Below are 26,934 nucleotides of genomic sequence, written 5' to 3'. Positions count from 1 at the left end.
GAAATACTCATTTTAAAACTAGACTGATCTAAGAACAACTGGCCTTACAAAATGAGACAGCCTATGTCTAAATTATGTAAGCAATGTTCACATACAGCCCAGAAATTATCTTAAAATACCTAAGTGCTACGTAATTAGGCTACAACAGTTTGGAAACAACTCTGCATGCTGTAGAGTTTTTAGAGGAAAAAAACTAGGAGTAATCAAAATGTTACTACAAAAAATGAAATGTATATAAGCCTCTTCCGTTAAGGCATTTTTATATATAAGGCCCGGATTTATGGGACAATAAAAATGGACAGTTTCACATATGGTCACTCAACACTGGTGAACAGTCTATGGATTTTCAATTCTTCTCAGTATCTGTGTACAATATTTCATAAATTTAAACAGAAAATGTTTTTAATGGAAATCTACGACCAAGACTGCAGCACGGTACAATGACTGGAGAAAACACACAATGAGCTACATATATACAGCCAAGGATGCTTCCCTTCAGTTTTGAGGAACTGAGGAATAAAAATGGTAAATTCTAGTCTTATTAGCACTTATGTGGCCCAGGATTCCAGGATCTTTTGCATGAATCACAATTACTGAATTATTTCTCAAGTTTTAATGTTGTTCTTACCACTGTTTTTTGATCAGTTTCTTCATTAGGATTTTTTGCTCTCCAAGGTAAACGAGGACACCAATTTTCAACCTGTAAAACAATCACATGAAAATAAATCATTCTATTCTACTTTCAGCTGATCTACCAAAGTCTCTCACTGCCTTTATATTACACCTTTCTATGGCTTAAATAAGGCATCAGCTGATTAGTAAGTCACCACAAGGTAAAACTGCTTTTTCGAAGAAAAGCTTAAGACGACTTTTTGCAATTCAATACTATTTTAACCTTGCAAATTTGCAACCAAAAGTCATATTTAGATATTCATTCATGATAATGAATACAGGAGATAAAACCCTTTCAAGACAGAGATCAGCTGTTAAATGCTCTAAACACAGTTTCTCTGAGCAGTTCCTAAATGTTTTCAAAAAGTACTAAGTTTTTTATACTTCTAGACCTTAAAAATATATGTATTTTGGAACATTTCCCATCTCCCTAGAATATCTTTACAAAAAGGCAAAGCCTGAAAAAACCCAAGTACCAAAGTTCTACTTTGTAGCAACCTAGACAAAAAGTTCAAAGAAAAATAAAACCAAACCCACCCTATTTGAAGGGTATAAGTAACATAATTATAACATAAGTAACAATAACTACAAGTACTAATAGCTGTAATTCTTAGAGAAACATAATCAGTGCAAATGCAATACTTCCACTATTGTCTAGTAGAAAAAAGAAGTACAACAGCTAATAGTTAGGGAAGAAACAGCAAATGCAAGTCACTGAAAGCTCCTGTGCTTTCCCTAGGGATCTTGCTTGTCCTGTAGAATCTTTATTATTCATGTGCCTTAAGAAATTAGACCATTCGCATTTCAGAAGAAGGAATCTCACTGTTGGAGGCAAACCCATGAAAACAGAAACATAACTGTACTGCGAAAAGGGAGAAATGCAAAAATTTATAGGCCAGCTAAGATACCCCATCGCTACTGACAAAGTTCACAAGACCCAGAGAATTAGAAGTCAGACTTGCTCTTATGGCTCCTCCCGTCACAGACCCATCAAAACACACGGCTTAATCATGCTGCAGTTAGCCTGAAGCATTAGAGACTAAAAGCTCAAGATCATACCAAATGATTGCCTGGAAGACCAATCACATGAAAATAAGTTAACAGACATCATAACCTCATTAAAAAGAAGAAATGTATCAAGCTTAGGTTCCTCAGACAAATTATATAAAAAACATTCAAATTAAATGCTATGACCCAATCTACTCAACGTATTTAATACAACATTTGAAAGCAGTGACTTGATCAACCTTGTTTGAAAACATCTGATTCTTCAGTGGTCTCCCACTCAGGAAACATACTAGAAATTGTAGAAATTAAGAATCCTAACTTTTACTAACCTAAGCTGTGGAATCACTGGTAGAAAAGAATTGCAAGCTCCATATTACAAATCATGCACAGTCCCAATCTCTCTCTCTCTTTTTTTTTTTTTAATAGTACAAATAATTTTTAATTATTCCTAGCATTAAAACTGATCTAAATTAAGATATGACATTTCAAGGACTACTGTACGTGCCCCTTCTCTGGCTTCATGTATTTCACATTGTACCATCAGGCTTCCTAAAGGAATTGAAGATTTTTCAGAGCTGCCAAGGACAGTTAGCTGCATGCCTCACTGACTGAAAACCAAATATAGTTCTTCTGTGCTTTCAGAAGTAATCCCTCTAGTCTAAATTAAATTACAGTAATTCTAATCACAAATAAACACTTAAGGAGTAGACTCAAAGTAATATTAGTGTACACAGTTGGCCTAGCACTCATTTTTCGTTATTGATACTTAAGTCAATTCCTCTTTTCATTGGAAAGACCAACTTAACTCACCAGAGGATTTTTAAACCCGTACTCTTCAAAGTATGCCAGTTGTTTTGTTATTTTCAGGACTGATAAATGCACTGAGGAGAATGCATAGGCATTCTGTTATAGAAAAAGGAAAGAATTCTGCTCATTTTTATGAGCCAATGGCTCACAAAGAGCTGCTAGATTGGGGGATAATAATTAACAAGGACACCAAGAAAGCAAAGATGGAGCAAACCTGATGTACCATGGGAAGGGGAAAGAAGAAAAAACCTTATTAATTTAACGTATTGACACATGGAAAGTGGGGATGGAAAGGCAAAATACTGACTGTCAAACCAGCCAAACTAGGGATTACTTTAATAGTGAATTTCTTGGGCAAAAAAGATCAGGGGTATACATGCCCCTAAGATGGAAACATTACGATAGCAAAACCAGCCAAAATGCTAATACAGATTCTGTTGTTCAGAACACGACTTAAATTTGCAGATAATTAAAGAATCAACTGGAATTAATAACTCATGGTTCCAAGTGAAACTGAGAGGCAAATCAGAATATGATTAGAATGATGGCAGAAGGCAGAACAGGAAAACAACACTGAAGCTCATGCACCAGAAGACACTTTTAAATCATAGTAGATATTACCAGGTAGATACAGAGCAAAGAAAGCAGAAGTGAAAAACTACAGCAGGGAAGTTACACAAGTCATAACATCCATATTTAGAGGTGCCTAGTACTCAAGAAATATCACACTTCCAACAAAACCAAGGTTTTCAGAGGAAACAGAGGTGTTTCTCTCCATCTCTGGTTCTTGCTTCCCTGTTTAGTGAGAGCAGCAGATGATCAAGAGTCTATATATGCTTCGGTGAAAGGGAGAAGGGTTTCAACCTATGCAACTACACAAGGTATCAAAGACTTGAGACAGCCTTTGTAGAACTATTGGAAAAGGAAACGATAGCATTGACAGGCTTCTACTACAGAATTAAAAAGCGTGCTGATTTGATGTTACTTATACAAGATATCTAGCAGGCTGCTAAGTTTTATTGCTGCTTTCCTCAAAAACCACAGCAATTGCATTTTTATATGCATTTAAAGTAAAAAAAGCTTCCAGTTAACTGTGTTTTTGCATTGCACTATGTAAAATTAAAGTCTACAGCAGTACAAAACCTCAGTAAAGACTGCTTAAAAATCCTGTAAAGAAATAGCACTCAATATTTTGTGTCAGAATTAAAAGCAACAGTTTGCACTAACCTAGATGAGTAACAAAATTAACTTCGTGTTCCTCTCTATTTAGCCCCATGTAATGATACACAGTAGTGCAGAATACATACTATTTCTGTTGCAAATAATTTAAATAATCATACTGTTGGCCTTTTTCAGGACAACCACTTTCTGCTCTTTCCTTTACCCTTTCATTACTTGGCCTTCCTCTCTTGCCCAGTGTACCAATATTCAATTCAATCCGAGCACTTAACCACTTCCTGTCCGGAACATGCAATCTCTCACCTTTAAGCCTAGGAACTACCTCTAATTGCAGCTCTTGGCAGGACCTACAGTTCCATGAGAACTTCAGATGGCCTAGAAAGTGGGTGGGTGGGTTTTTTTTCTTGGTTTGTTTTTTAAAGAACCAAGTATTGCCGCTTCGGCAAATCACTTCAGGGTTTCTCATCCAGAACACCACAAGGACGCCTACGACTAAATATGAAACCTAAGTGGTTAAGTAATTTTCTTGGTTGCCTTGCATGACCCAAATATGGCCCACAACAGCAACGCTAACTGTACTCATCATCTCTGAACAAGTCCTGCAGCTGCTCTTCTCAGATTCAGACTATTAGCCACTGCCATGGGAACTTCTCTGAAAACAGATAGGTGCTATAGTTATTGAAAAATGCAGGAGGATGCCTAGGAAATGATCTTTTTCCCAGCAAATACCAGTGAAACCTTAATCCACTTTTCTCAGACTTCCTGATGTAAGATAAGTCAGGTTTTATTTCAGTGAGTACTAACTTCCAACTACAGATGTGGGAGAAAGACAGGTAAGGATGTCTAAAACTGCTCAGATTGACTTGAGTGGAGGCCTTCAATCCCCTTCATCTTGTGTGACAAGTAAGCACCAACAGTGATGCAAACTCTGTGAAAAAACCTGGTGCCTGGAACTTGCTTTTCTCCCCTTGCTCCCAAATTGCCTAAAGAAAGCCTATCAGCTTTCATTGAAACTACCAGGGATTAGGCAGAGATAGGGCAGGGAACGTGAGGGGAGGAACTGGGGACTTTGTTTTGCAACACATTTTCTGGAAGCTCCTGATACAGAACGGGGTGACAGGGGAAGGGAACCTGCTTTGGTTGATAACTCATAACAAAAAAGCTTGCAGAAAATGCAACAGCATTAAAGCATAATGTGTCCTGCACCAGGAATATCTGTAATTAAATAACATGTAGAATGGGAAAAAAAGCATGTGCGTGTGTATACATACAAATGTGTGTATAGATGTGTATGTATATGGTTATAAACAGGAATATGATATAGCATGTGCTAAGGTTGCAGCATGCAGTTACAAATCTGGTATTGTTCCATTCATATGCAACTTTTCTCTGTCATTGGCAACGATGACAGAAAGGATTATGATATCACTAAAGTGGGCCTAGATGAAATCTCCATCAGAAATATACAAATACTTCAGCTTTGTATTTGTTTAGGTACAGAACAGCCACATGCAACAAGCCCTAAATTTGAGCAAAGGGAAGGGGGGCAGTGGCATTCATTTGGATTCTGCTCTTCAACTTGTTTATGAGTTTCATTTGATCATTTAAGACAAAACACAGAAGTTGTCTCCGAAGAAGGAACCAGGACTCTTCTTCCCTCTCTCTAGGACAACCTTCCTCTCACTGTGCTAGCATCAGTTCTTTCTCTAGCTTATTCTCTCCATAGCAACCATTACACTGTCATGCACATGATTTAATAGGAAGGATGTGATATCAGACTGCAGATTAGCAGTTAGAGAAGATTGTTGGGAAGCAGCAACTGCAGATTTGAAGACTAACCATTTTTTGGATGAGTGATATAAACGTCTAGCTATTATTCAGAACACATTATATTTACCTTTGCACTATCATATTTTTGAGTAAGACCAGCTGTACCTCCAGTACCTAGTGTTGAATACAATGCCAATCAAATGCAGTAGGTAGTCTTTGATCATGCTCAAGAAACTAGGTCCACTTGAGAAGTCAAGTGTTCCCTACTTGGTTTTGAATAGCAGTAGACACAGCACTGTCTAGAGTCTATGTAGCTAGCTCCAAAAGGTTAGGTTGCATGGTAGTTTAGAAGTTCAAAATTTAAGTGCTACATGATTCTAGACATTAGTGAAAAGTTGGTGTTTTGAACCAGGGTCTGAATGCCTAGATTCTACTTAAACTGAACTCAAGAGTTTCCCTAGTCCATTATCATAGACAACCCACTCTCACAGCAACTTTATCTTTTCATAGCTTACTGGTAAGGGAGTCAACACACACCAAAACACCCCAACAAACAAACCTAAGAAATTCAAAGAGTATGTTATATAGAAGCCTTACAGGTATCTGTTTCAGCAACTCTTCCTCAGAAACACACTGAAACTGAAGGGAAGTCAATATTGCAGCACTCGACTATATTACAGAGCAAGTACTTCAAGCACAGTTGTAAGAACCTGGCAAACGTTTGTAGCACCGGGGTAGTCTGAGCATCTTCCAAACCGAATGAAAGTATACTCTGCCAGCAGCTCTCCACATCCAAAACTTCAGGAAGTCCTTTATGCTTTTAAAGAGCCACAGCAGGAGTTTAATAAAGCAGAAGCTGAAGGGTACTCTCTCTAAACAGCTGGGATAATCTTCATTTTGGACTCTTCCAAAGGGCAGGTGCAGCCCATCTACAGGGAAACTAAAGCAACTTTCTTTGCACATCAGGTGAACAACATTATTGCTCAGTGTACTGCTATCCATGGTGAAGTGCTGCTATTAAGTATCTTGTGTCAGCCCCAGAGTGGGAAATAAAAAAAAAAAAACCAGTGCTGCAATAGCTGGTGAAAGAAGGTGCATCTTTGAATTTATTAGGCAGTATGAAGCCAGGCAGAGAAGAGAACTCATAATGTTCACTTAGAAAACCCATTTGAGAATTTGATGTGGAAGAACTGCTCCCATTGGGAAGGTGACTTTCTCAACTCCTCTAGAAGCTGTAATACCTATATTTTGTTTAGCATTTCCTCAGTGATAGGTAGTCATTTTGAAGGTGCTACAAAATCTGTGGTGTGCAAGATGACTGCCTGCCTGTTCAGTGAAATGGAGGTGTGTACAGGTAACTTTGGCTTTGGTTGTTTCCAGAGGCAAATCTCAAACATCAGGTGTTAGGTACCCACAGTCCCAGTGACACTGCAGCACAAAATTTTATACGTAACCATCAATCAACAAATGGTCTTTTATCTAACTTCAGTTATGCACACTAAATTTGATTCCTCTCTTACAATGGCATCTACGGCTTTTCCAACAAGACAGAAAAAGACTAATCCCAGTTTTTAAAGTGACAGAAGTAGAAAAGATAACTGAGCCCAAATCGCCCAAATCCAGGCCAATATACTAATGGATGATTTGGGGACAAAGTGCTATCATTAGCATTTCACTTTCTTAGGGACACATGTTAAGATGACTAAAGAAGTTTGAGCTTTTGCTGCTTTACATTTCAGACAACAATACTATTTTTGTCAATTTTCTGAGTATTTCCATAGAATTCAAAAGAAGCTGGTTTGATGTTTCATTACACTGAAGAAATGCAAATCATTAACTCACCTCAATGTCAGAAATTAGCTTACACACACAGCAGAAGTTGTGGAAAGGGGACTTCCACCCAGACATGAGCAAACTGCAGTAAACTACCAAAGCCACAAGGATTTGAGGAACCTGTATAATTATGATTCCCAGGTGTTTTCACTAAAATGTGCCTCAGACTACAGCTTGCATTCTGGAAACAAACCCACATTCAAAATCACCTTCAGTTTGTATTTTTCTGCTTTGTCCCTCAAAGCAAACTAACAGTGTAAAGAAAAATACTCCTGCAACCAAACCATACATTCTGTTTCCATCAAGTCTGAAGGACCGAAAACAAGAATTCTTTCTAGTGGTATACGCACAAAAGCTACAGGAGTCTTGAAGGCTAGTCTTTGAAACAGTTTTAGTCTTTTGAAGCGTTGGATCCACTTCCAACGTGGGTACCTAAAATTACTCTTGCACCTGAAAGGCGAGCTCGAGATCCCAAACCTGGTATTTTAATGAGATCTGCCCAGCTCCAGTGGGTAAGCAGCAATGTAATGAATGACCCCTGGGCGGTGGTAGCTTGCATCACAGCTACTGGCTGACTAGCAGGCACAGCAGCAGTCCCACTCCCGTGTGGCAGGCAGTCCTCTCAGAGAAAGCACATATCTAGATAAAGAAAAGGAGTGATAAGACCCCTCCACTTTTTTCTTTTTTTTAGTTAAGCTGGGAAGCTGTATGAAAAATTCATTTTCTAGAAGATATTTTTAAAAGCTTCATTCTTCAGCTCCAAACTGACATTTTGCAGTGAAATATATTTTTGTACTGTCTAGAAATTAATTTTTTCACATTTCGTTCCAGAGGTAATGCCATCCGTGAAAATTATAACTGTGCCAGTGACATTACAGTGTTAAACAACTGGCTTTTTCATAACTAAATGCTAAGTTTAAAAAGGAAGTAACTCTTCTCAATGGGCAAGTTTGTATCACGGTTAAAATGAAACAAGTCCCAACTATACAGAAACCTTAGAGTTAGCTTAACTTGCTTTTCAATTTTTACTACTTCTAATCCCTGTCTTGCTCTGTTATTCAAGAGGATGTAGGTCTGTTTTTGCTATTCAGGCCATTTATGTCTCCTCCAGTCTTCAAAGGCTCCAGCACAATTAGTGTTATGAAGACTGCACAGTTGCATATCATCCACCAGGAGTGATACAGTGCCTGCAGCAAAACAGCAAGACAGAAGTGCAAAAACTCTTGCAGCTTTTTCTGCAAGTCTGTACAGGGGACAACTTTAAATAAAAAACATAAGGCTGAACGTGCTGGATCGCTTCTTGCTTTCCCTCTGCTGCCACACTCGCCTCCCATTCTGCTCAAGCAGCCAAGACACAAGAAGAGAAGTGGAGAAGGGCTGTTCAGCTAGCTGTTCTTATGTTTCCTGTAGGAGTGACATCCAAAGCAAATCAGACGAGGCAGAACTGCTAATACTTGAACTTGCACAGGCTCTTGAGAAGAGGAGACTTGGGGCAGCCTGGATTTTGACTGCACTGTTTCTGTTTTGCAGACGCACATGGTGGAGACATAACAAGGGCACGTGACAGATACACAAAGACTGGGTTTTATTCCAAGCTTCGTTTCTAAACCTTTGCATAAACTGTGAGCAAGTTACTTTGTGTCTCTGGTTCTGACCCATATTACACACCAAAATGTAGTATTTCAGGCTCCTTTGTTTACAAGTTTAAAATTACATTACAAAGAGTGCTAGATGAGTGTAACGTAATACCCTAACTGAACTGCTTCAGAAGAAAAAAGTAGACCTCAAAAGAGTATGAAAGAGCACAAGCGTTTTGTCACTAGATTGTACAGGCGATTTTAAGAGCAAAAGTAGACATATGCACAATTTGATGCATATTCTGTCTTTTCAAACTGAGGTTGTGCATCATTTGATGTATGTTTTGCCTTTTCAAACACAGCATGTGTACAGAACCATCTTACTCCCATACTGTAACCTTAAAGTAAAAAAGAAAAATCTTAACAGTAATATGCTTCCAATACCCTCATGCATTTTAATATTTTAAATCAGCAGTTCTGACTTGAGAGCTCTGTAGACACATTTATCATTCAGCTGTGCAACCATACTATAAACTGTCAACTCTTCATCACTGTCCACTTGACAAATTACTCTCGCAACAGCATTTCCAAATTATCCTTAGCAGACAACACACCTCATAAATCCACATCATTGTAGTGTTATTAGAGTTTCACTTCATGCTTGCATTCGCAAACATTTAAGCTTTCAACCTCTGCTGCTGGGCATTAATCATGGAATTAATCATAAGATTAAGAATACCAAATTTAAACTCAAGGTTAATAACATGTTCACCCAATATTAGTTTTACATTCTGTCATGGGAAAACACTTTAAAAAAGAAAGTACAAGACCTTTGTCTGAAGTTACCAACTATACACATAGACTAATTGTACTGTTGTTCCATCATGAAATGAGAAGTTGCCCAAATTCAATACTGCTGCTTAAAGAAAAATTTCAAATCCCTAGACCCTTGAAAAAACAACCATTTGGTCTCTGCAAATGCCTGCATTTTGCCATGAGGATGAGCTGAAAAATCAGTTATAAAAAACCAGCATCAACTGAGTTTTCAAAACTGATGATCAGAGAATATCGTCACAGAAAATACTGTGATTTAACAGAAATACAAAATAATAAATGTCATTTAAGAATATTAGATTCTCACATTCAGTTGACATGTATCTCCATTTTTAAGATAACATCTGCACTAAAAACATGAAGCACCTCTTGGTTGACAGAATACTAATGCGCAAAAGTAATTCCGCTGATGCTAAAACTTAACCTTTTAGTAGAAACTTAGATAACTTCATATGATTATGAAACCATATCTCTAGCTTCTATGATAAACAACAAGATAAATAATATAGTCATCCTGTATTTTTTCCTTCCCCAGCTTTATAGCCCATAAATAAATCAACACTTGGTACTAGCAATGAAATGAGTCAAATTTGTGATTCAACCCAGCCTTTTTGACTTCTTCAGATGTGTTTTGGATATGCATTTAGCTACTACTGCTGCTTCAAGCAATGCCCTCGAAAGTTCAATGACAGTCAACTGAGTAAATTAACAGAAACTGCTTTCATTACAACAGAGTTACTTATGTAATAGACTTACTGTTTTAATCTCAGATACGTAATTTAAAAACCCAGCACCCCCCTCCCCCCCAATCCTGCAGAAACTACAAAATTAGTATTAGTTTGCAATTCTGCAGCCACGCTGGCTCTTGCAGTTCTTTACAAGCAGTAAGCCACTAGATTATCAATACTACTTCCAAGATCAGTTGCCATAAGTTATCAAAATCTTACTAATGAGAAAGAAGAGGTCAAGTGATCAAATACACCTTACTGTTTCTAGCACACACACTACAAGCCAGTAATAGAGCTCATAATAATTGATTGACAAAATTCATTCTTGGAAAACAAGTGTTACGCAGGAAACAGGAAGTCTGTACAAAAAACACCAGGGCATGTACCTTGCTCATCTGTGTACAAAACTGGGCCTTTGGTTCTGATCGGTACCAAAAGCTTTAGCCAATGTATCTGCAACTTCACTCAAAAACGTGACTTTCAGGTTTTTTTGTTTTCTGTTAACAGACTCCACAATTCATGAACAGTCTCCAAGCAGGAAGTGGCCATGCTGCTCAGGAGGATGTACCATCTAGCTTCACTTTCCAAATTTTACATTCCAAGTGCCTCCCCTAAAATGCCTCCCTATTACAACCTCAGGAGCTACATTGAAAGCAACAGAAAAAATGTTCAGAGGCAAGGATCTATGACTGAGCTTCATACTTCAGTTTAACAGGATACCTAGCGTGGACTCCCTGGAGAGTTGCTGCTTACATCGCTTCAGTTATAAACATTAGAATTCTCCAGGCTAGAAACCCCTGGAGCACTTATGAATAATAGCAACACACTTCATAATAATTCTGTTTTAATAGTTTTTTTCCTCTTTATAGAATTTTTCTGAAGAAAGTTATGATTTCTTTTGAGAAAAGTTTGGAAACAGTTACCAAAAATATGGAGGCACTATGATGTTCTCTTTCTGCAGATTAAAAGATTACTGACCTCACTGAGGTAAATAAAAAAGGAGCACGTGGACCCATCTACACCATAACTTGCGTAACAGGGATCCGATCGCCACATATCTTTCATCCACTGTAACAGAACAAAACCACAGTCTGTTAGGTTTAAGTACTACGTAATAACTCTATACTATTTCACACTGAACTCAGGAATAACAGGGGAAAGCTGCAAGTGACTATATCCAACCAGATAAAAAAAATCACAATTAACAAAAAAGGAATTTTATTAATATTTTGCAGCATACTGCATCTCTGCATTCAGCTATGTTGGGGAAGTAACTACATACCAGACATGAACACAGTTTATACAAACTGGTAGCCAGGCAAGCAGAGACAAATATCAAAAGGAGAATATAATCAGGATCCAAACATATAGGTGTGGCTGGAGTTGACTGCATTGCACCCCCACTCCCCAGTGTTACACTTGCTCTGGAATTTAACAGACCATTTCAGTTACCAAGACTGAAATCTGTCTGCTTCTGACAAGAATCTGCCATTTCTGCAGAAGCAGTAATTAATTTAAATTCATATTTTAATATTCAAATAATGTATTACATAGTCACTATGCAGCCAGTTTGTCAAAAAGGATCAAAATACTGACCAGAGATTTAAAACTTACAGATTTTTTTTTAAATACTATTGTCTAAGAATTTTATTTAGAGAAAAAAGGCAACATAATTTCACACATACTTTGGTAGTGATTTGTTTTCACTGTCAGAAATAAGTTGTAATACTTGATAATGATATTTAAGTGTCCAGCAACTTTAATTTTGTCCCCCACTAGTAAAACAGTATCATTACATTTGAAATGTATCTTGGGGAAAAAAACCCCAAACCCTCCATCTCTCCAAGTTTGTTGGGCATTTTTTTTTTGTTTCAGTTTTGGGCTGTGGTGGGTTTTGTTTTTTATTTTCCAGCCAAAGTCTGATGGCTTTCAATACTTGGCCTTTCCAACTGCATTATTAGTAAAATACTAGATTTTTGTAGAATCAACTGCAAACCCCAAAGTTCTGGTTGCACACTTATTGCAGGGCCTAGCTTGTGAGCAGAAGAGGCGGAATGCTTTTAACAGAAAAGGGGAAGGAAGGAACTGGACAGAGCTGTTGGTGAAGAGGGGAAAGAAGTGTAAACAAATGTCCTGCTGAAACAGAGAAAGGGCTGGAGTGAGGTACACACAGAAGCCCAGTCCTGGGGTAGGGGAATGCCAAATGACTCATACTGGGGAAGAAAACAGGGCTTTTCAAAAAGGAGAAGAAAGTTTCCGCATAACAAGACAGAATTCAAGTAATAAGGCATTTTATTAAATAATATTGCATTTTAATATAATATGACATTTTATTCCTGTCTTAATAGCATGCCACTTTATTTCTCTGCAGCAGTAGTATTAAAGGCTTGAGGTGAGCAATGCTGTAGTGACACACACTCCTAAATATCCTCTTTTTCAACACAGTTCTTCTTGTTTTACACCACTGTCCAAGTAGTGACCTCTTGCAACATACATTCAGTTTTTAAAAGTACACACATAATAAGATTAAAAACAGTTCACTTACCTTTATTTTCCCTTCACAGTGAGGAAAACCATCCATAGGAGGCAATTCACACTGTTCTTGGGCTCCGTTTATGAGATCTAAAGAGAAACATGGACCATAACTGAATTTCTTTTTACAGTTCTGACAGATAGCCTAATGAATCCTTCCTTTTATTTTCATGAATCCACAGTCCAGACTGACTGAAGAGTTCTACTGTGTAATATTTGTTATAACATTAAAACTCAGTGTGCTCTTTTTTGACTATAGAAGAAAATGGTTGCATAGATTTCAACTCTGACTTGCAGGAGAACTGCTGAATTACAAAACCTGCTCTATGAAGGCTTAAAAATTAAGCTAACCTGTACTGAGAATAATAAAAAGCAAAATATCTTCCTAATCAAAGTGTGCTTAAAACTACTAAATTGTAACAATTTGTTTCCAATTGTCAAACATTTGTAAGATGTATATTGCTCTTAAACCTGAAAACTAGTTTTTCAAGTTCTGTTATCACTTTATCAAATAGCCATGATCTGAAACTTGGCATCAGATATATGACCCGATTAATAAATGTTGCAATATGGTCTAATTTTACAACTGAGTAGCACTACATTGCATCTCATGAGAAATATTTCCTACGTCTCCCAAGACTTTTTTTCTTTTTTGCCTATTAAAATTTTAACATCCTAGATTTTTGCAACACATTAAACAGTGTAATACAGAGCAACACTTCTAGCCCGTGAACCAAGGAAAGAGGAGCAGTTTTAAAGGACATTACCACATCAGCTCTAGGATGGGACTTTCTTCTAAGAACTTAGAAGAACCTTCTAACGCAGGCCTTTAAGGCAAGAAAAATGAGTAATGTGGTGGAGAGATTCTTGCCAAAGGCAGCAGAGGATAAGGTTTTCAATTTAGGTAGCTCATCCCAGAGTTATCTAAATTATACCTGCATCATTTCTGGCTTTTTCCACAGGCAAGAATCAAGATCATTAAAGCCAGCCAGCCATCAACCTAGGAACACCTCATGCTATGGCAGTTACAGTGCACCACTTCACCCAGAATATGCTAATTAGAGATCTCAGAAAAAAAAAAAAGGCTGCAGCATTAGAATGGAGTAGCAACAAGATCAGTGGATAAAAGTTAGAATGTTGCATTATATACAAAAACCACCTCCTCATTTATCCAAATATTTTCCCTTTTTTTGCAAATCGTTTCTTTTAAAGGTAAAACTGGAAATGTGAGTAAAGCGTTGCAAAATGAAGCGGATGGGCAAAGAAGAATCATGCCAGGAAGGAGAGACTTATTTGTCAGTCTCTGCAGCAGCAGTAATTTGACAAACTGAGCTGTGCTGCCAATGACAATAACACTGAAGCAAAGTAGTTTTTAAGATGACTTTGTAATTTCAACTCAATAAGCACTTTCAAAATATTCTCCCTATCTTCTTATCCTTATAGGATTCTTGCAGACTAGACCACTAACATTTATGGCTCTGATTTCTGCTCCAAGTAAGAACATACAGAGCACACATACAGATATCAACAATTTAAATTATGCTTTAAATTCAGTCAGCACAGCTAGATAACATTGGGACTTTTTGCTTTACTACAGTTCAGGAATCAGACCTTCCACTTGAATCACACTGAAATCAGTGCTTGAGATCAGACAGTAACAAACCTACCTTAAACTGAAAAGTGCCATGGTTAAAATGATGGCAATTTTTAGTAATCAAGTTTTTGGGGGTTTTGGTTTTTGTTTTTTTTTTTTTCTTCCCAAACTCATAAGCCTGAATACAAAGTAAGTACAGAGCTTTTCATAAGGCATGTCAAATTCAACATTCCTAAAACATAAAAGACATCTGAAATCTATGATATAACATCAGAGATGCAGTTCAATCACAGGGAATGTTCAACTTTCAGCACCATACTGAACATAGGGTTGAAAATTCTGAATGTCTGGGCAATTCTATTCAATCAAACAAGTCTTCCTATCAATTTCAGTTGCATTTGGACAAGTTATACTTGTCATGCTCAAAGGTTTTTTGCTTCACCACATAGCTACTATGTATAGCACCAACCAACTGTAATTAGCAATTTTCAGAAAGTTAAGAGACAATTATTAAACCGTTAAAGAGAAGATATTATTAATGGTATTCAACATGCATTTCCACATACCTTTTCCTCTGTAACAGTGCTTTCTTAAGGAGTATCCTTCCTCAGTCACTACCCACCAATCACCATGCCAGCACTACCATTATTCATAGAATCATGGAATCATTTAGGTTGGAAAAGACCTTTAAGATCATCGAGTCCAACCATAAATCTAACACTGCCAAGTCCACCAAAAAACCATGTCCCTAAATGCCACATCTAGAATAGAATCATTAAATTTGGAAAAGACCTCTAAGGTCATCAAGTCCAACCGTCAACGCAACACCACCATGCCCACTAAACCGTGTCCAGAAGTGCCAACTCTATGAGTTTTTTGAACACCTCCAGGGATGGTGACACCACCACTTCCCTGGGCAGCCTGTTCCAATGCCTGACAATCCTTTCAGTAAAGAAATTTTTCCTAATATCCAAGCTAAACCTCCCCTGGCACAACTTGAAGCCATTTCCTCTCATCCTATCACTAGTTACTTGATAGAAGAGACCAGTACCCACTCACCTCACTACAACCTCCTTTGAGGTAGTTGCAGAGAGCGATAAGGTCTCCCCTCAGCCTCCTTTTCTCCAGGCTAAACAACTGCAGTTCCCTCAGCCGCTCCTCATAAGACTTGTGCTCCAGGCCCCTCACCAGCTTTGTTGCCCTTCTCTGGACACGCTCCAGTACTTGACTCTTGGCTGGATCACTGATATAGAATCAGTTAAAAATAGCTCTTGTCCAAAAGTATTACTTGAAACCAGAAATAATTTTATCATTGGCACTACTGAGGAAACAAAGCAGAGATGGGAATGACAGTTCCCCAGGGGCTGCAGCTGCAGGAGGTGCTGTTGGCACAGCCTAGCAAAGCCACTCAAGAAAGCGTAACATACAGCCTTTGCACTGCTTGCTCTGGGCTAAATGATCTTCCTCTGCAAGATGGTCATTCCTCCTTAGACATGATGTTACTCCTTCAGTTCCTATTTGTCAAAAGTAGGAAGGTACTCAAAAGCTTCAATTCTGCTCTTTCTGTTGATTGGAAGGTATAGCTTGCCAACATGAAGGATCCATGAACTTTGTAATTTGAAATAAAAAATGTCTTCTATCTCAAGCTAACAATGCTGTCATATGATTGCTTTCCACATCAGAAGGTCAGTCAAGCAAACCCCCTCTTCTTCTGAAGTCCTTTTTTGTACAGGGTAATACATGAGCACAAGCTATAATTCTTTATTTTACATCATAAATACCTAGTGTGCCAAGTCTATCACACCATATTGCATTTTAATAGGTATCTCGTGATCTGTCAAAGAAAGGAAGGATGGAGAAAAAACACAAAATACAATGGCCTCTTTTTTGGTAGATACACAACTGTAATCTAGATATCTGTTTGCTTTTGTCATGTGTAACCACATTTTCTGCACGCAAGTGTGTTTTTGTAGATGGGCAGTGATCTTTGCTACTGTTCATTGCTCACAAGGTTTTATAGGATCCCTGTCTTTGCAAGATCTACTTGCAAGAATAAAAATCGCCTTCTTCCAACAGTCACATGTTGCACCAGCTATACACTTCAACAGCTCAGATCAGTTGTGGCAGTACTACATACAGATACCTGCCAAGCAGAAAGCCAGCCCTCCCAGCTCCCCTGTTCCTGCCCCCTCCAAGAAGTAAAAAGCAAGAGCCAGACATTTACATCAGCACAAGCTACAGATTTTCTCAGGCTTCTGGTCTCCCCTGTGGTCAGCTGCACTAGGGCTTTTCCAGAGCAATCACATTCTTGGTCTTCCATTGGGATGATTTACATACAAACTGTATACTGACCTTACCAGGATAATCTGTATGCATAGGGAACACAGAACACTAACACCCACCTTTATCACCTCTAACCACGCTGAAATGTTTGGTGAAGTATTAATGTCTCTAGTAGTATTTCCAAGAGTACCTGACATCCTTCCCCTCCTTGCCAGCAACAGTAAACACTCCTAGGATTCACCTTCCTCAAAAACGTTAACATCTTTTTTCCACCTTTACAGACTCTGAAGATGCTTCACATGGTCACCAGCTCCCCACTCCATCTTCCCACTCAGCCTTACCATGGATCTATCCCAAACACCTATATCAACTTTCACTTGCTTCATTCACAGCTACCAATCAGGTAATAGCATAGTGAAGGCAATTCTATAAAGCTTAAGTATAATTTACATGAATTACAATGAAACAATTTACATAAAGTATTATCCAGAGCAAAACAAAATGTAGCAATATATGCACACAAGAAGAAATGAATGTGAAAGAACAGGAGAAGCAATAGAAAAAAGCAACCCTGTTCCATCCAAGTACTTGCTAATCAAGCAATCTTTCCTTCCTGCCTGCAAATAGGAAGCTAGCTGATGTAATCAGACTGGAAACACATCTACATTAAGGAGGGTTGTCCAAAGCAACACACTGCTTGCAGAAATAAGCAAGTCAGTATGGGACCATACTGGTTTCCACACATAAGCCTAAGAATTAAATACAAAAGTCTGAATTCACTTGTGAATAATTTTGATGGTTCCAGGCAACTACTGCTTGCACTGAAGCCACACCCCTTCTTCTCAGCCATAGTCAGCGAGTTCTAGGTTGAGAAACATCCTTCCCAACTTTTTTCTTCCTTAAAGATCAGAACCTGTATGAAGAATTACATTTCTGCTCCTCTAGCTGCTCACTACTAACTAGACATGAAGGGTATGCCGGAGCCTGTTGGTAACAGCTAGCAGCCTGTGGGCAACAAAAAGGCTCCTTTCCCCATCCTTACTAAACTAGCTGTTCTGAACTATAGTTATAAACATAGGAAACATCCTTATCAAATACCTGAAGTCAAGGAAGCTGTGACAACTTCTTTAAATACAAATTCATAGCTACAAATTAACAGTCCAGCTTGCCCTCATCAAACCATGCTGCACAGCTGACCAGCTTATTCCCTAGCATGTCTCCAGCTCATTGTGGGCCCATACTGCCAAACCAGCTCACTCCCTTTTTTGTGCAGAGGCTTCGATCATCCATGCTAACTAGGAGCTGGCTCTTCTTAAACAGGAAGCCAGACGTGAACAAACCTTGTGCATACAACTTTAACCAGACACCACCAATTTACACTTTTGAGTGGATCACAAAGACAAGGGAGATGAAGCAAGTGGAACCCTGGGGATGATGACTGTGCAGGTTTTGGCTGGGGTAGAGTTAATTTTCTTCATAGTAGCTAGTATGGGACTATGTTTTGGATTTGTGCTGGAAACAGTGGTGATAATACAGAGATGTTTTCGTTACTGCTGAGCAGCACTTACACAAAGCCAAGGCCTTTTCTGCTTCTCACCCCACCAGCAAGGAGGCTGGGGGGGGCACAAGAATTTGGGAGGGGACACAGCCAGGACAGTTGACCCAAACTGACCCAAGGGATATTCCAGACCATATGACGTCATGCTCAGCATATAAAGCTGGGGGAAGAAGAAGGAAGGGGGGATGTTCGGAGTGATGGCGTTTATCTTCCCAAGTCACTGTTAGGCGTGATGGAGCCCTGCTTTCCTGGAGATGGCTGAACAACCTGCCGGCCCATGGGAAGTGCTGAATGAATTCCTTGGTTTGCTTTGCTTGCATGCGTGACTTTCGCTTTACCTATTAAACCGTCTTTATCTCAACCCATGACTTTTCTCACTTTTCTGTTTCTCTCCCCCATCCCACGGGAAGGGGAGTGAGCAAGCGGCTGTGTGGTGCTTAGTTGCCAGCCAGGGGTTAAACCACAACACTGATCTACACATCTGGATCTTCCAAAACATGAAAAGCGAGTATTAAAATACAAGTCAAGAGTTTAGAGTTTTTCATCATTTGGAGACGACGAAAAAACCCAAACCCTAATAATCTTATGAAGATTCTTGTTAAAAAGGTCTGGATAGAAGTATTATGTTGTTACCAAATTCACGTCAGATGGTTCTTTCCTGAAGGGGAAAAACATATTATTAAGCCAGACATTAAAGTTACTTTTGTTAGAAAATAGTATTTGAGAAACCACAAGGATTTTTATCCTTAATTAGGATTTATGTAATTTAAAATGCAAGTTCTGAGATCTCTTTTCCCAGCCAAACTTAGAACTTACAGCCAAAAAAGTTAGAAATACAACAACTGTCAAGTCAGTACAAAGCAACAGTAGTTAATACACACACTTTTTTCTCTTAAGCTTTGTGTGAGCCATGATATTAATTTCTATTCTACAGACACCTAAGTGTTTTTGAAGTCATGCGCAGCTTATCTCCTCTTGACTGCCGTTATGCAAAGACACAATTATTAAACATTTATCTCATATGATGTTACATTAAAAGTCAATGCATTGACAAATTCAAAATATGACTGTGAGCATACTAGAAACCTAAGAGCACACAGTTGTACAGATTATCCTGGAAAAAATGGAAAATATTGATGAAACACCAAGCAACTCTAGATTTAAAAGAACTCTTTAAATACAGTGCTCTGTTTGTGAAGTCCTGGGATATTCAATATATAACTAACTCCATCCCCATGTTTAGAAAGAAGCCATATGTTCCCTTTGCAAATGTCTGTGGCTGTTTAAAAATATACAGCTCTGCATCAGAGATCGTTAGTGCACAGCAGGTGAAACTGAACTTGTGAACAATCATCAGTTATTTCAGTGCAAAGTCTGCCACGTTAGCATGAATGACTTGGAAGATTTAAGCTAAGCCACCTAACCTTGCACTGGAAAAGATACTTCTCCCTTTTTGCTCTATATGAGCAACTATAGCGGCTGAAGTCCCGTGCCTTTGGCACCACTCTCTTTAAACACCAGTTCACAGGTACAGGTCTTCATCACCTCTTGCAATTAAACTCCATGTCCACAGGTTTTGTTTGTTTTAGTGAAGGTCTACAACACCCAAGAGAGAATTATGTGGTTAAAAGCACAATCTGTGATAAGGAATTGATTTTTTGTTTGCTTCCTAGTTACTCTTCAACTAAACACAAAATAAGCAATAGTGAGCGCTACATATGTATTTTGTCCCTTTCCTATATTGAACATCCTTCAAATAATGTGCTCTGTAACAGCACTTTCTGCTTCAATTTTTCTCCATCAGACGGTTAGGAAGTCTAGAAATAATCCACTAAGACAGTAAGCTGAGTAACAGTTATAATTGGTTACTCAGCAGCAATTGTTGTTTGATAGGTATTCTATTTGTCATAAAAGTTTTAAAATAGCAATACTGGTTAAAGCAAATGAAAAAGCCACAATACTGCTGAAATTACAAACTGTGAAACCAACAGCTAAGGACCAACTCTTCATTCTTCAGAGAATGGAAATATCTTAAGAATTTAACATGACACAAAAGTTTATATGCTTTGGAACCTTGAGGCTAAACCCCACATTTTTAGACTAGTGCAAAAAAGCATATTAGAATATCTTTTGATGACATGTAGCACAGATAATAGCTCAACCCAAAGTGTTTCCCAACAGCAGATCTCATAAAATCAGGAAGCTCCTTAGTATTAAAAGGACAGAGTAATCATATCCAATCAAGTCTATTCACCAATTTTATCTCTATTTGTTCCCCTTCTGGTTTTGACAATTAAATAAAAGTACTATTCTTACTTTAATTCATGGAACCCTTCTCGTTTCTATTTCAGTTCTGAAGTCTGGTATCTATGGTTAGACACAACACTGTAGTTAAGGCTGGTTTAGTTTGTGTAAGGTCTCCTTTCCCTTCTCCCACTAATTAACACATTCTCAATTTAATTCACATTTTTCATCTCCAGCTGGTGAGATTTCTTTAAAGAGAGAATTTGCAGTGTGAACTGAAAGCACTATCACTATATTCAATGAAACAAGCTAAAGGTTTCAAGATTTTAAATGCAGAGTGCAAAATGCTTTCTACTAACATTTTAGAAACTTCAGCAGCAAAGCATTGGTATGGTTTAAAGAAAATTAACTTTTCTACTGCTAGTCCATCCTCACACCAGCTGTGCTGCTATGTTCCATTAGTGCTACTGAAATCAATGCAGTGTTAGGAGAATTCAAGTAGTAGTCAAGTGGTTAATCAAAATGCAGCCCAGGGGACCACTAACAGCCCCTTCAGCATTACTAATACAGCTTAGCACTGCAGTGGAAAATATTCACGTGTGGTCTTCTGCACAGTCATTACACTGCACTGCAACAGCGAGGCTTGAAAACACACAATTCTCCCTAGGTTCACACTACTGCCTTTGTGGGAGGCAAATGGACAGCAAAATGGGAAAAACTGCTTGATATTATATACAGTGTGGAAAAAGAATACAATGAATAAGGCAGAATAAATATGAGTCAAAACAAAGCATCACCCTGAGAAAGCTGCAATCTTGGCTATTAGAACTGGTGCAGCAGCCCACATCCTATTGCATCCGGTACACACTGACGTTCTGTAAGGACAACTAGTTTATTTTTTAAGGCATGACCATACAGAACATTGTATGTACTATGTTAACTGAAGAAAAGCCTACTGTAGTCCTCTTAAGACAGAAGGACAGCTTTGGAAATTCAAAATAATACGCAGTATCTTAGCTTTTTTTAATCTAGTTTGTCTCTGCAAGTACAGAACTATGGGGTGAACTATGGTTGCAGACTGCTAAAACTAACAAGGCTGTTATATGTATAACAAAGTTCATCGGAAAGAGCGCCATGGAAAGAAATCAACTGATCATGAAGTTACCCAAGTCTTCCTCCTCACCTAAAAGGCTTCAGTGTGTCAGCCCCAAGGACATGGAAATACCATGACAAAGGTCCTTCTCACCATAGTAACGTTAAAAAAAAAGCCTGCCTGCAGCATTGCCAAAGCTGACTTGTCAGCCTGCCTTGCTACATATTCAAGAAGGATGCCAGATATCTGACAGGCATCCAAGCCATCATGTCTTAAATGACAAGTAAATACTGAAGTCTGCATCCTAATGAGTGACTTTAAAGATGTTAACACTGAAGTTGTTAAAAGAGAACTCAACAGCCATATTATGCATAAGGCAGAAAAGCTAAAGAAACTTTGAACAGATACACCAAATATACTCTCTCCCTCACTGAGCAGTGCTACATACAGCAACCTGACAGGTAACTGTTCTTAGTCTTAGAAAGAGTTCTCCAAGTACCACCTATGTACAAGTGGGGTGTGGAGGAGGATTTGAAGTGAACCTTTACTTGCTCATTTTTATAAGATCAAAGACACACGGTTAAAATCTTCTGATGTTACACTTTTCAAGGCAAAAGAACATTTTGTAAACAACCAGTCTGGCACAGTTTTCAGTGCAATTATACTATCTGAGGAGTTAGATGGTTGCACTCTCCAAAATTTAGCTTTCCACTGAACAAGCACAGTAAAGTGATGACAATGGCCTCAGAGCACCTTGGCCCTTGCTTTAAATCAACATTTTTATTTTTTAAGAAATTGTTTTGCAACATGCATATTTGGAATTAATACCACTATTATCTAGGAGTGTTTTAAAGCCTAAGCAATTGAAACAGTTTCTTTTAGTTTGCTCAAATCAAGTTTTCCCATAGCTGCCAGAAGAAAACAGCAAGAGTTCACTATTTAGGAAAAAAAAAAAACAAACAAAAAACAAGCACCCCAAAACAAAGCCCAAACCAAACCCAACCCACAACACACAAACCCCACACCCCCGCTTGCCAAAAAAATCACATGAAAAAAACAGAGGACTGATTCTTTGATCATGTTTGTGCAAGCAGATTGCCCTATCCGATGAAATATGCTTAGTGCAATACTGTCCCACAAAAATCAAGGATTTCTTTCATAGTTAACTTAGAAAAGCACAACTATTAAAAGCCAAGTTGCCTAAACCAAACTGATCTTGTGCCTGTCACATGGAACCAAGGATTCAGCTACAACAGAAGCAGCCATGTAGACAAGCTCTGACTCAAAGTGCTATGGTTTCGTATTTCCCCATTTCCGTTTAATCATCTCCAAAACAACTTTAAATTTACCTAGGGTGTTAGTTGCGGCAGTGGCTCAAAGCTTCCTGTTGTAAAGGCTGATGAAAACTCATATCTGCTAGGCACCCAAGGTTTAGATTAATACTTTCTTGTGTGTATGGGTATACATTACTTCCCACAAATGCAGAAAGGATGGCGACCAAATATCTTAAAAGCTTTTCAGATACAACTTGGATAAATAAAGACAGAGGAGAGAGAGAGAAGGAAAGAGGACTTTACTGCTTCTGAAACCAATCAGCTGAAGTCCTATAAGCATCTTTATTAACAGTTCAGTCTTTCATAAATGAAATAGAGGTTCTGAAAAAGCAGTTGAAAATTGTCACTATCAAAACAACCAGACTGTTCGATGTTTTTGAGGAGGGAAGAAGAAAAAGGAGAGTATGCTTATGATTTTACACATGGATCTAAAGAGGAAGAAAAAAACAACAAGTAACACCTAACCTCCAACTCAAGCTACCCAAGATGCTTTTTAACATAATCTATGCAACCTCTCCCTCTAGCAGAGGTCTCATCCTTGGCTCCTTTGGGATTAGGATTTAAGATATTTGTGATAATAAGAGCTCATGCTCTATTATCCTTTCACACAACCCAAAAGAGAAAAGAAGCTGTTTTGCTCTTGGGCCTCCCTCAGTGAAAGATTCTGCAAAACTAACTTCAGAGGAAGAAATCAGGTGTACTACCACACTACAAACATTAAACCTAAACACACTAAGGATATGAATACACAGTACAGTCTACATATAAAATAAGAACGCTAGTTGTCTGATTGTCTGAAAAGGAAGAGAGATTTCTGGTCTCTAAATGGGAACTCAGAAATGAATCAAATAAAAGTCTGAGTTCACCTACTTCAGAAACAGCTGAGTAACAGTCTTTGCTAAATCCTCAACATTTCCTCCTATCGTTATCACATTCTTATTATGAACGAGCATAATCCAGATGGATTTTGTTCAGATCCTTTTATCTGCCAAAAACCCTACACACCAACACAGAGCGGTATTTTCCATTGCAGATTTCACCACTGCCACCTCAGTTCTACACCAGGCCTCACAACCAGAGGTGGAACAATTAAAAAAAAAAAAAAAGAAAAGAAAAGAAAAAGCCACTTTTCTCCATGTCTCGCCAAATAAAGAGCATAACTGATGAAGAGACCTTTGTAAAGTGATTAATAACTTTATTTCCAAACAGCCCCTAAATTTTAAACACTGAGTCACATTCTTAAGACATGTTTGCATGTCTGCCCAAAGTACAATTACAAATGTCAGTCAAAGAATATGTTTAACTTATGCTAGGTATACCAGCGTATCTCAGGTTTCAGTATGGTAATGAAGAGGCTACTCTACTGAAAGAAAAAGTCATGTGCTCTATACTAAGTAATACCTATCACATAAATTGCCTGTTCAGGCTACAGTGGTCAAAGCACAGGCTAAAAACTGATCAAAACTGGTTTTAGGAAGCCACAAACATTTCTATTAGGCTGTTACAAGGCATAAATAGCCGTGATGGCTACTGTTTGGCCAGAGATTATTCAACTTCCAGCTGTGCTAATAACCCTAAACCAAAGATAGGTATTTTTTCCAAACTGCTAAACAGTTTAATTATTTCCCATGCCAGTGCCTTCTTTTTCCTTTGCTGACAGGCTCTTTTGGAGAAGGTATTGCTCGTTCCTTCATGAAGTAATTTATAATGGATTACTTTAGCATAATACTCCAGGTTAAAACACCTCCCAGTCCAACGCTTATCTGGACGTCCCCAGACTTTGTGGTTCACATTGCCTAACACTTTCCACAGTCAAGACTACATTCTGTTTTGTTGAACACTGTTTTTTAACAAAAATCTTTGACAGCCAGGTACTTCCCTAATGTTTTTTCTTTTCCTCAAGAAACTGTCCTACTTCATCTTTCTGCTACTGGTGCTATCATTTATTCACCAGCAAAACCTACAGAAGTTGCTGATAAAAGTTTTAGAAGACATTTGGTAGCCCTTCAAATGACATCTTGACTAGAAACAGTAGTCACGGTTGTTTTAAAAGGAGCTACAAAACTCATCATTATTAGGTTTTTCCTCATCCATACAGTTCAGAAGAAATTCTTCATCTGCTTTTACACCTGTAAGGCTGCAAAGGCTCTGTATTCCTTTATTAACACCGTCATCGAGTTACAGGCAACTGCTGCGCACTAGCACAGAGCAGATCTGTTCCTTAGGAGAACATGAACTACTCAAATTTATTTGCCCAGGAAGCTGCAGTGACCACTCTCAAACTCTGGGTATCTACATCCCCAAAAGAATATTAAAAATACCAAAAAGCACACAATTTTTTTTTCTTCATTAGAAAGAAGGATAATAGATTCCATGTTGCAATATCAAGACACTGTGGTAATTGCAGGTGGTTTTAGCTCAAATATAGTGCATTAGAAGAAGTAACCTTGGAAGTTTATTAATAACAAGTAAGAACTTTCCTGGACAGACAGACATCTTGCCATCAAGATGTATACTGGGCAAAAATTAAATACCATCTGACCTCGGTTAATAGAGAAATGTCAGCACTTTAAACAAATTGATTTTTCAACCACTTTGCAACTGACAACCATTTCTCAACATACGTTCTCTTCATTGTTACCTGGATTACTTACATAGTCACATTCAAACTCCTATCTGAGCTAAGCTAAAAACAAGGTATATACGAACTGAAGAAAACATCCATACATTCTAATACCATAAATATTCTCTTTTTATCCTATTATTCCAGTTGTCTATACAGAAAAGGTGGACAGGAGTGGAATGTTTTAAAAAAAAATCCATATCTGGTCCAATTGCCAGTGTCCTTAATCTCGCAGAAAAGAATTTTGCAGTACATAAATCTGAGTCATGGTCACATACCAGTAGTTTATTAAAGTCAGATAAAACCATAACCTGGACTGATTTCAGTAACTTGACCCTGGAACTAAAGCAGGATTCTTGCGTTATCACAATCCTCTACCTGTACCATAGGGATACTGTTCTTAGGACTGCTTTCTGAATACAGCAACATACCTAATAGAAGAAAATTCTACTTGCAGAGAGGCTTAGGGAAGAGAAATATTGACTAATCATAATCATCTCTGTTCTTCCTAGTTTGCAGATAAAAGTACTAATTTTTTTCCATGAAAGCATTACTAATACTTAAAATACACAATGAAGAAAAGCTCATACCACATTCAGACTGACAAGTTAACAAGTCTAGCCTGCCACAGTAGTCTGTTTTAAACTGTAAGAAAAATACTATGTTTTGCTCTTGAGTTTGTGCCCAGTCATAATCAGCAATGAGAACAAATATTTACAGTATAATCACCTTCCTGTCATTCTATTATGTCTTATTTTATCACTTGTATCTACTCAGGTAGTATGTAACACACAGTAAACTCTACACAAGGTCAGTGAAGAAAAAATGCAGATTTCAGGATGATTAGTGACTACACTATTTACTACCAAGGTTTACAAGCAGTGTCAATAGATGCTAAGGTGCATCTTAAGCCTGCATGAAGCTTCATTTATTTCAGAAAGGCTTTCCATAGGTAAAGTGACATGGTCATACAGATTATAGAATTAGGTCTCAGTGTACTGTAACAGCTCAATCCAAAAATAATAAATGCATAAAGTAGCTCCACTGGAAGTAGGACTCTTCTAGGAAAGTCTGCTAATGACACTGCACTGTTGCACTGATGAATGAGGCTATAAAATGCTTAATTTATTTCAGAGTTTTAAGCAATGACTCCGCAGCAAAAAAGATTTGCAAAAAAATAAACTCAAGAAGTCTTTAAAAAAAATTACTAAAAATATTAAACATAATGTTGTTAGTATGCTCCATAAATACTACCGTTGTCCAGA

General features: G+C 38.0%; 1 protein-coding gene across 3 annotated transcripts in view; it reads right to left on the bottom strand.

Annotated features, from left to right (window-relative positions):
• Positions 1 to 26,934, bottom strand: part of MGAT5 (alpha-1,6-mannosylglycoprotein 6-beta-N-acetylglucosaminyltransferase) — a 139,532-nt gene that overhangs the window by 53,783 nt on the left and 58,815 nt on the right. For all 3 annotated transcript variants that reach the window (XM_052792317.1, XM_052792315.1, XM_052792318.1), the window contains 3 exons: positions 12,954 to 13,030; positions 11,387 to 11,476; positions 629 to 700 (listed from right to left, as the gene is read on the bottom strand). In XM_052792317.1, coding sequence (XP_052648277.1) covers positions 629 to 700; positions 11,387 to 11,476; positions 12,954 to 13,030 — 239 coding nt within the window. The remainder of the gene's footprint in view (positions 1 to 628; positions 701 to 11,386; positions 11,477 to 12,953; positions 13,031 to 26,934) is intronic.

The sequence above is a fragment of the Harpia harpyja genome, chromosome 7, assembly GCF_026419915.1.
Source record: "Harpia harpyja isolate bHarHar1 chromosome 7, bHarHar1 primary haplotype, whole genome shotgun sequence".
NCBI classification, from domain to species: domain Eukaryota; kingdom Metazoa; phylum Chordata; class Aves; order Accipitriformes; family Accipitridae; genus Harpia; species Harpia harpyja.
Note: the sequence above shows the minus strand (reverse complement) of the source record. Positions and strands in the feature narration are given on the sequence as shown.